The following is a 10,839-nucleotide window of genomic DNA, read 5'->3' on the forward strand; positions in this document are numbered from 1 at the left end:
ATGACTTTTAGACGGAATCTATAAGCTTATTTCAAACACCACTAATTTAATAATCATATTAGTTTTGTAAATTGACTTTTTTTTCTACAGGTTCTATACAAATACATTGTAATAAAAATGAGCAATTTACATAACAAATTCAAATGATTTATGAAACAGCTGAAATCCATCATGGACATAAAGAACCCACACAAAATAGATTTATATAAAATAACAAAGAACACTCAAGAGTAATCAAATGTTCATCTTCTCTAGTACAAAAGCATACAAACCATATTCATATAATTACTCAATGTTCAAGCACAAAATATTAGAAACCAACATGAGTGACAAATTTACGTGAGTCTTCTAAGATACCGTACACTAACTAAAGTCATAAAAGGGTTCAACAATATGTCAACACAAAACAACAATAATACTACTAGAGTTACTTAAAGTCATTCTGTTCATCTTCCTAAGTGTTGCACAAGCAAAGTTTGGGGGCAATGGCATATTAAACTTTCCAAATATTGCAGCAACCATGTTTTCCGTTGACTCAATTCATTTTTGTTGCTGCTCTAGTTTATGTTTTTGCTCTTGATTTATAATTTCTTGCTCTTTTGCCTTTTCTTTCCATTTTATTAGCTCTTGTTCTATGTTTGTTTCCTTAAAGGAATTTGAGCATGAACCAATAGTAAACTTTGAACAAGCTTTTGTTCCTATAGAACCTAAACCATATAATGTTCATTTTTTACCTTTAGGAACTACTTCATTCCAAATAGTGATGTCATCTGGCATATTATGCCGACTCTCACAACACAATCCTTCTCCATCTTGATTTTGAGGCAAAGACATCTCAAAAAGTTCAGTTTTTCTCTTTTTAAAATTTACCTACAAAATATTTTATTTAAATGTTGTAAGTTATTTCAAAAACCAACCAATCTAGTTACCAAAAAAACAAACCATTCTAAATGTTTGAAAAGTTGTGGATAAATTAAAATAAACACTACTTACATAGGTGTCCTCAGCTCTTCTATCAACCCAAGACTTATCCTTTCTAATATGACATTTAGCAAATACCTCCTCCATAGTAGGCTTGACTCCTGTAGTTGCCACCTACATTTTTTCATAACTTTAGTGAGCAAATTTCCAACGAATATGTTGCTCAAAAATTAAGTTGTCAAACAAAGTAATATCAAGTTCCTTACCATCCTATGTTCATGCTCACCCATAGATATAGAACCACCTGTATGTATACATCAAAATAATTATTAAATTGAAACTTGGAAAAATGTGTATCAAACTTCAATTAAGCAAATCACATAATATCTTGACCTACAACGATGTAGTATTAAAGTTCAACATATTAAAATATCATTGCAAATATTTAAACATATCAATATGTATAAACTCACTCACAAGTGACATCTAAATTAAGAGTTGTGATAGAAAACTTACAGCAACAAAACTAGAAGTCAACCAGCGGAACACGAACCGGTGAAATGGAGGGAGGGAAAGAAAAAAAAAACAAATGCACCGTCAAATAAACCGAAACTAGTGCAAAAAGTGCCTGAACGATGAAGTAAACAAGATAGAAAGAGTGAAGAAAAGCACTTGGTATGGAGTTCATAGGCTTTAGATTGGACTTTGAGCGCGACCATAATTTCATTATTGCGGCAAATGTTTTCGAGTCGCATGCGTTCGTACGTAGTGGATTTTGTAGGCGCCATTGAAGTGAAGAGTGAAGTACTTGGTATGAAGTTCAAAAGGAAAGACTTAATTTGGATATCACACTTGTGTAGATGAAGATAACATACTCCTCAGTGTCCCTAAAAAATGATGATAAATTATGCAATCGACACAAATAAGTTATAAAAGATAGACAAAACCAAAATCTAACTAAATTATCAAGTGTTCCATATCAAGTTTCTAGTGTCTCATTCCACCATAGACACAATAAGTATGAAGTGTTTCATGTATAAAATATAACTATATTCAATTAAAACAAACAATTATCTAATCTAATTAATTACCTTATTAATAAAAGTATTACAAGACAACTACTTATCTAAACTCACTCGTACGTCCTATCATTGATTTTGAGATATGGAATATATTTTATATCATTTCAATGCTTCATAATAGTTGTATCTTAATAACTTAAGCTTAATTAGAAAAAGAATTTTGTTTTTGGACAGCAAAAAAGGAAATATATGATCCAAACACTTGTCATGGCATAAGACATACCAATGACAAGGAAAAGATACAAAGAGAACAAAGATAAGGTGAAAAGATACATATCAAAATAAACCCCAACAACTAAGCACACAAGTGCTTCACCTAAGCTGCCCAGGAACTAGAAAAAAGTAGCAAAAGCCAGCTTCAACAAAACAAAATGCATAGGGCTTAGGAAACCTAAAAACGCAAAAACATAAACGGTAACTGTAACATCCAGGATTTTCATCCAAGATATTTGTTAAAAATCATATTTAGTTAGAAAATGTGCCGCTATATTTTTTTTTTCTTTTTAAAATAAAATGGTTACAAATATAATTGAAGTGAAATTCAGAGAAATATAAATTTAATTAAAAATGAATTATTGTTTGAAAATTTCCAGCGGAAGAAAATACAACAAAGAACTATTTACTACATAAAATTCTCAATTTACAAAAAAACCCAATTTTTCCCGTTCGTACGCGCTTCAATGCATCACGTTCAATCATGGCTTTCTCCTTGAGTACCTAAAATGTTGGTTGTAAGGGTCAATTTCCGTATCCACATTGAATCATACTCACCACAAGAAGATGTTATAAAATAATAACAAAACACTTCACCTTTCCAAAAACATAATTATTAGTTTTCTAAAAGAGTTTGGTGATTAGAGCAAAAGTATAAGAAGTACCATTGTTAAGGCGGAAAATAATCAAAGTACCATATATCACCAATTGCACGACAAGTCAAATGAAATAAGAGAAGCAACGATCACAATTTTACTACGGACTAACTATACTTTTTGTTTTCCTTCCTTTTTACGTTGGTTCTTTTATGACCGGGATAATTATTTACTATTGTTAATTTTCTTCCTCTCTATATGAAATGCAATGCAACCTCGACCACCCTATATGAGATACTAATGATCCGGATAATAAGTCTCATACCAATGAGAGAACCAGCCACACAGGCTAAAAGTAAACCACAATTGCACTTATAATTCTGTAAAATAGTTACCTTCCTTTGGGCCGGTTAAATATTCACATAAGTTACAAGCACACAACCTTTTGTATTTCAAAATAAATTAATCTCCACAAAAGAGGTTACTTTGGCAACGTTATGTTTCAATCAACTTATTTTAAAATACATATCCTTAAACTGTCCAATATTTTAATTTAAAATACTTACCAAAATGATAACCAAATTTGCAAGTATAAGAACACAACTTGCAATTTCCATAACTGTACTTGAGTCTTGTTCCAATTTCTTTACATATTTGAAAAAGAATAGAACAAGATTTCTGTATGGCACTAGAAGAAAAATTGAAACCCATAAAAGTTATAGAAAACCGAAATCAATTCTTAATGAATAAAACCAAATGACATAATATATGGGATCAATTTGAACCAAAAGAAAATTGCAGCATAAATGAAACAAAACAAAAGATTACCTTAACCTAAACTCTATTTGTTTCATTCTGCAAAACTAAGAAAACGATGAGTGCATACCATATATATATCAATAGACCGGCACTGCCGTACCGTACATAACCGAATCATTATTAAAAAAAAAATAATAAAAAACTTGAGTTCACTCATGCTTGAAACCAAAATGGCAGCCCACGACTAGACTTGAATCCTCATCATAAATAAGGAACCGAAAATCATAACAATTGAAATCAAAAGTTAAACCAAACCCAATTTGAGACCGAATGGCTGGCATACACAGAAAAGGAAAAGAAACCGAAAAACAAATTGCCAAACGACAGCATAAATCTATTAGTAATTTTAAACCGAAACATGGGTGTATAACACAACCAATATCAATATAAACCTGAGATAGGATCCCCAAGATATGGTCACAAATTTTCACCACATAAAATTATATATATATGCTTCAAACGAACCACCGGAAACCATAATCGCATAAAAAGCCACACAGGCTAAAAGTAAAACCAGCCACACAAGCTAAAAATAAACAAGCCACAAAGGCTCCAAGCCACACAGGCTAAAAGTAAACCAGCCACACATGCTACCTAAATATACTCTTCTATACACATCCTATATGATGCATGAAACTCCACTTTCTTAGCAAGGCCAATTTCACCGAAACAACAATAAATCACTCTGATTTGTAACTACTTATCTATATATTCCAATTCTTAATTTCAAAAAGTGATTATATAATTAACAACTACCAAACACAATACACATGGCATGAACTGAAGCTTAATTTGCAAACATAAGCACATATCCATCAATTCAATTATCACAAGCTTATATGTACAACCGACGCACGAAATTATTTATTTACTTTTTATAAGGCTGATTCCATTGGTTCAGTTTAAGTGGCAAAAGTTCTACTATTATTTCACAACATAATCCTACCTAGCATGAGTTTATGGGGAAAAAGCCCTTACTTTGGACGCTTTCCTTCCAAACACAATACTCTAAGTCTAAATTCATAGCCATAATGCACATGCGATATATCTCACTCCATAATTCGCTTCGACGATCTGACGGTTGAAGAGAAAGCACCATGTATTGCGAACATGTTGAAATTGGACAAAACGACATGTGTTTGAAATGGATCGATGGACTTTGAATAAATATGATGTTCATGTGTTAGCAAAGCAAATTAGATAGTATTGGTTGAGTATGTCATTTAAGCTGAACATAGGAGTAATCTGAATGAATAATTTATTGTGTAATTGCTTGGGAATAAGTAGAGGAAAAATGGATAAGTGGTATTTCTTTTTTTTTTTGGTACAAGATAAGTGGTATTTCTATTTATATGGAATTGAAGCAATATAGACGTCTGAATGAGAAGGGAATTAATCAACCATCGTGATTGTAAAATGAAAGAGAGTGAATTCCATATAACTTGTTTGTAACTTTATAACTTGTTTATTTTGTGATCAAATGCATTGTTTTAGCAAGAAATCATTATGGCAATTTAAGGCAATTAAGAGGAATTTGAATGCACCAAAATTAACATCTAGGCATTAAGAAAACGTGTAGCAAGAGAAAGAGTTGACTATTTTCCAAAATAATTATACACAATTATCGTTACAATTCACACCTAATTAATTAGAAAGATAAATAGTTAAATAGAATTGATTAGGGTCCAATAAAATAAATAATCAAAATAAGGCAATAACGAAAAGATAATTGTACAATAACATATTCCAAAATTTTGGGACGTTACATGCTGCATGTAACGCCCGGGTTTGACGAGGGCGGGGAGTGGTTGTCGGTGCATGACGCATGACAATTAGCGGCTCCTGGCAGCTTCTAGGCAAAAACGAATCACATCGGAATGAGAGAGATCCTGAGGCTGTGCAGGTTTCAGATTGCATGGTGGAAGGAAGGCTTATAAGGATTGATGGGTACTACCTATACCAACAAGATGCATCTTCTTTTCGGGAGCCAATCAAATAAGAACTCCATAGTTAAGCGTAGGGGTGCTCGCGGTTCGGTTTGGATCGGTTTTGAGGCAAAAACTCATCCGATCCAAAAATAAATTCATTTGCGGTTTGGTTCGGTTTTGGATGACAAATAAAAAAAATCTGATCTAATCCGATCCAATATTATGCGGTTTAATTTGGATCGGTTTTTGGATATCCAAATTATAAATTGTAATTTTTTTTAATAAATATAAATATTATAAAAAACGCTACAAAATAAATATTAAGTTTGATGTAAAATATAACATATAATATATTGAAAATTAATATTTTGGAATGACGATTACCAATTATATTCGAAACATATAAAAAGTAAAAAAAAAAGATTAAATTAAGCTAACATATAGTATTAACAAAATTTAAAATAGATTAAATTAATTAACAAAATTTAAAACGAAAAAAAAAGGTTAATGCAATATATATATTTATACTAATAAAAAGATAAATAAATATTAAAATATATGTATCGGTTTGGTTCGGTTTGGATCGGTTTTAAAAAATCAATCCGAAATCCAATCCGATCCAGCGGTTTTCACAAAAGAACATCCAAACACATCCAAAAAACTTCGGTTTTTTGCGGTTTTCGGTTTTTTTGGATCGGTTTTCGGTTTTTATTTGGATTGGTTTGGATTTGAGCACCCCTAGTTAAGCGTGCTTGACTTGGAGTAGTATTTGGATGGGTGACCTTCTGGGAAGTTTCCTAGAACGCATGTGAGTGAGGACAAAAACATGCTGAAAAGACTCGTGTTGGTTTGTGGGGTCAGTCGGTCATCCTAAAAGCAGTGAGGGATGTTACAAATGGTATCAGAGCAGACCTCTCCCAGTACGATGTGGTTCGGGGACGAACCAAGCGGAAGTTGGTGGGCATGTAACGCCCGGGTTTGACGAGGGCGGAGAGTGGTTGTCGGTGCATGAGGCATGACAATTAGCGGCTTCTGGCAGCTTCTAGGCAAAACGAATCACATCGGAATGAGAGGGATCTTGAGGCTGTGCAGGTTTCAGATTGCATGGTGGAAGGAATGCTTATAAGGATTGATGGGTACTACCTATACCAACAAGATGCATCTTCTTTTCAGTAGCTCATTCGATAAGAACTCCACAGTTAAGCGTGCTTGACTTGGAGTAGTCTTTGGATGGGTGACCTTCTGGGAAGTTTCCCGGAAAGCGTGCGAGTGAGGAAAAAGCACGCTGAAAAGACTCGTGTTGGTTTGTGGGGTCAGTCGGTCATCCTGAAAGCAGTTTGGGATGTTACAAATGGTATCAGAGCAGACCTCTCCCAGTACGATGTGATTCGGGGACGAACCAAGCGGAAGTTGGTGGGCATGTAACGCCCGGGTTTGACGAGGGCGGGGAGTGGTTGTCGGTGCATGAGGCATGACAATTAGCGGCTTCTGGCAGCTTCTAGGCAAAAACGAATTACATCGGAATGAGAAGGATCCTGAGGCTCTGCAGGTTTCAGATTGCATGGTGGAAGGAAGGCTTATAAGGATTGATGGGTACTACCTATACCAACAAGATGCATCTTCTTTTCGGGAGCCTATCAAATAAGAACTCCATAGTTAAGCGTGCTTGACTTGGAGTAGTATTTGGATGGGTGACCTTCTGGGAAGTTTCCTATAACGCATGTGAGTGAGGACAAAAACATGTTGAAAAGACTCGTGTTGGTTTGTGGGGTCAGTCGGTCATCCTAAAAGTAGTGAGGGATACAAAAACAAAAGCAGCATCTGAAATTCCAACAAAACCACCTCTCCAGCAGCACCATAAACATGAAAAGGGGTTATCGAACAAAATCATTTCCGGGATCCCATGTTCATTCATAAAAAAAAGGGTTAAACAAACATACAGTGAGTAGTGTAAGATAGCATCATAATATGAGGGAAAAAGAAAGACAATGCAATGGAATAGAATGATAATTAAGAATGCAGTCAACAAGGCATTCAGACATCACTAAAGTTGTAACTAATAATACATTAATACCAAGTCCTATAGTTATATAAAAAGAACTTGAAAACATCATGTCATATTTAAAATTAAGGTTTAAAAAGAAAATACATAAGAGAATGTGAGACTAAGGTACAATACACTCATACTTAAAAAATAGCACATTAAATTAAAGAAACAATGAACCCCTTGGGAGACATTCTCCTAATTTATTCATACAAAAGTAAGATAAAATACAAAGCAGTCAAGTACCAAGAACTACACACAATACATACCATACCCTGTCAACACAACCCACCCTCTAAAGGACCACTGCCAGCAACAAAAGTCAAAAAAACAGCAGCTAAAGAAACTCAAAATATCTGCTAAAAAAACAGATACAATGAGCCTCAAACCAAAGACACTGCAAAACCAAAAAATCACTCACAGTTATACCATCAGAGCACCAAAAGAAGCAGCTGCAGAGACAAAACAAACCACTCAAAGAGAAAGCAAAAACATACCTCTTTGAAAAACCACATCAACAATAAAACTTTAACAGCTAACCTTTAAAGGATTTCTAAAATACTAGTTTTAATTTAACTTTACAAAGAAATAAAAATACATGCATTTAACCCTTACAAAACCAACAGAAGACGCCAAAATCCAAATCATAAAAACAAAAACACCATAAAACAAAATACCCAATCTCAACCAACAATTTACTTACTTGAATCTTCTTCAATTTTCTCTTCAATGTCACTTAATAACTTCAACAATTGTTCAAACGTTGGAAATATCCTACAAAACAGAGAAAAATCAAAACCTAACTAAAATCAAAACGAGCTTTTTCAGAACAAAAGACTAAACATTTGGGGGTTTTTACAATACATTTTGAACTTGAAATATTAGAAACAAAGGAATAGAAATTTGGGGGTTTTTGACAATACCTATTGAACAAAACAGAACCCTGGTAGCGATGAAAAGATGGAGGGGGGGAGGATGGGTTTGAGAAAAGAAAACCCTAAATCTTGTTTGTTGTACCGAGAGAAAAATAAAGAGGAGCCATTATCAGATTTTGAATTGGTGAGAGAAAGGAAATAAAAATAGAGGAGGGAGAGTGAAAAAATAGGAGCGCCAGATGAAAAGAAGGAAAAGAATGTTTCAATGTTTCGTCCCAAATCCGTCTCTATATTTCAGACGAATTTCAGTCAAAATCAATTTTTAAACCAATTTCGTCCGAAATCTGTGGGAAATAATCACACCGAAAAAGTCCCAAAATTATTCAGACAATTTAGGGATGAATTTGGGACGAAAATATTCGTATTTTGGATCTGTCCCAAATCTGTCCAAAACGTACACCTACTTTCGGACAAAACATAATCCATCCGAAAATTCCGTCCGAAACAACGAATTTTCTAGTAGTCACAATTGCATGCAATATATAACATAACAAAAATAATGATTCGACCTAAATCAACTTATTAAATATTAGACTTTGATAATATAAGTGCAACAATTTAAATATATTGGTGAATGACATTAATTTAGGTAAAGTTAGATGTTCATCTCATAAATAGTGTCGTTCCTTTTATTTTACATAAAACATGGGATATAAAACACACTTATATGGGTCATATTTTCATGGAGGTACCTCAATTCCACCAATATGCTTAACCTACGACATAATTTTAATTATTTTCTCCACTTTCAATTTCTTTTTCACCAACATTTTTTACAACTTCTCCTTGTGCACCTCCTTCAGCACCATTTCCTCTTGAGCCCGATACAATTGAACCCTTTGCAGCTTTTTTGGCTTCTTCATATCCTGGTTTTGACCCACTTCTCCAGTTGGTAAATCTCCATGCATCTATCCCAAATTTGGTTTTGGATTCTTTTGTTGCACCAACTGCAAATGAAAAACAACATTTATTAAATAAAATAAAATAATATAAGAAAGAAACGACTCGTTCAATTTACATATATACATTGTTTCCCTTCTTTGGATGAATCAATTGTCATAACAGAAATAATAACTTGTGCACAAAGTAATAATACAAACACGAAACTCCTAGTTTTCATCATTGATCAACTAAGAGTGTATTGAAGTGGAATATGAATATAATCATCAGCTATTTATAGTGGTCAATGAAAAAATATATGAAAGATAAATAAAAAGAGATGAAATTATATATATTATATAATAAAAATTATAATATACATCATTTGGCTTATCGTAAGAATAATAGGTCTACAACACCTATTGAACCATTGAAGGGTTGAAAAGGGACATATTTATCAAATGAGGTAAGAAAAGTATTCTCACATTAATGAATAAGTGATTAATAAGTGGCAAATTTGTATTATTTATTTATTTAATAACTTATATTATTAATTGCAAGTAATCTAATGAAAAAACGCTAAATTGTTGTAAATATCAAGTATTTGTATTCTATTATGAGTTCAAGATATTATCACCTATTTCCCTTTATTTTGTAGGTTTATATATAAACTTAAAGATGATGAAATAAACAAAGATCAAGAATTTTGAGTTTAAGTTAATTGGTAGACGATTCGGTTGTTTCGAATCCTTTCTCTATTACTATTTGGTAATACGGGGTCACAAATAACAATTCATTTTTATTATCACGACGAATCAACTCTAAAGTAGTAAGACTAGTGTCATATTTTATTACCGTATTCACTACTAACAACACCATAATGTCTTAGGCGATTTTGGAAATTATGAATGCTTTAAGCTATGTGACTGAATAATTATCTCAGATCTAATATTTCAAAAGCTAGTGTTAATAGCCGGTCAATACTTGGAATCAATTTATAAATACCTCTATCTATGAAAAACATTAAACGCATAAATAATTAAATGAATAATAACACTTAATTGCAATAAATATAATATTAACAAATTACATATCTGAAATAGATCCAGGGAAGTTCATTTACTCAACCTAACCTAAGGAATTTAGCTAGACATAGACATAATAATCATAATAAAATAGTTTTGAATCATGAATAACCTTTGATTTCTCGAACTCGAAAGTGTTTCCAATGATACATACTTGCTTCCTTTGACCCTTTGGATATTGCTTGCTGTAACACCCAAACCATTATTGTGGTAATTCTACATTTATTAAATCTTTTTCAAATTACGCAGCGGAAAATTGAAAGTTATTTATAAAACATTGGTTCTAGGTATTACATTCTTCTTTATCAAAAGTAATACTAATGTATTTAATTAGTAA

At 32.8% G+C, this 10,839-nt stretch overlaps 1 protein-coding gene across 11 annotated transcripts; it reads right to left on the bottom strand.

Annotated features, from left to right (window-relative positions):
• Positions 1-222: 222 nt before the first annotated feature.
• On the bottom strand, positions 223-9,735 carry LOC123911356. 11 transcript variants are annotated; one of them, XR_006810471.1, is made up of 9 exons: positions 9,565-9,735; positions 9,231-9,485; positions 8,527-8,606; positions 8,307-8,377; positions 1,594-1,808; positions 1,438-1,447; positions 1,188-1,225; positions 994-1,095; positions 223-870 (listed from the first exon to the last, which is right to left on the bottom strand). XR_006810471.1 is itself a non-coding variant. In XM_045962764.1 (2 exons), the coding sequence occupies exons 1-2, from the start codon at positions 9,659-9,661 to the stop codon at positions 9,268-9,270; spliced, it is 315 nt and encodes a 104-aa protein (XP_045818720.1). In that variant the 5' UTR covers positions 9,662-9,725; the 3' UTR covers positions 9,088-9,267. The 11 variants fall into 11 exon arrangements, 1 of the variants encoding a protein (XP_045818720.1); XR_006810467.1 differs by lacking the exon at positions 8,527-8,606 and having other exon boundaries at positions 9,565-9,734; XR_006810472.1 differs by lacking the exons at positions 1,438-1,447; positions 1,594-1,808 and having other exon boundaries at positions 9,565-9,733.
• Positions 9,736-10,839: the final 1,104 nt, after the last annotated feature.

Source organism: Trifolium pratense, linkage group LG2 (genome assembly GCF_020283565.1).
Source record: "Trifolium pratense cultivar HEN17-A07 linkage group LG2, ARS_RC_1.1, whole genome shotgun sequence".
Lineage (NCBI taxonomy): Eukaryota > Viridiplantae > Streptophyta > Magnoliopsida > Fabales > Fabaceae > Trifolium > Trifolium pratense.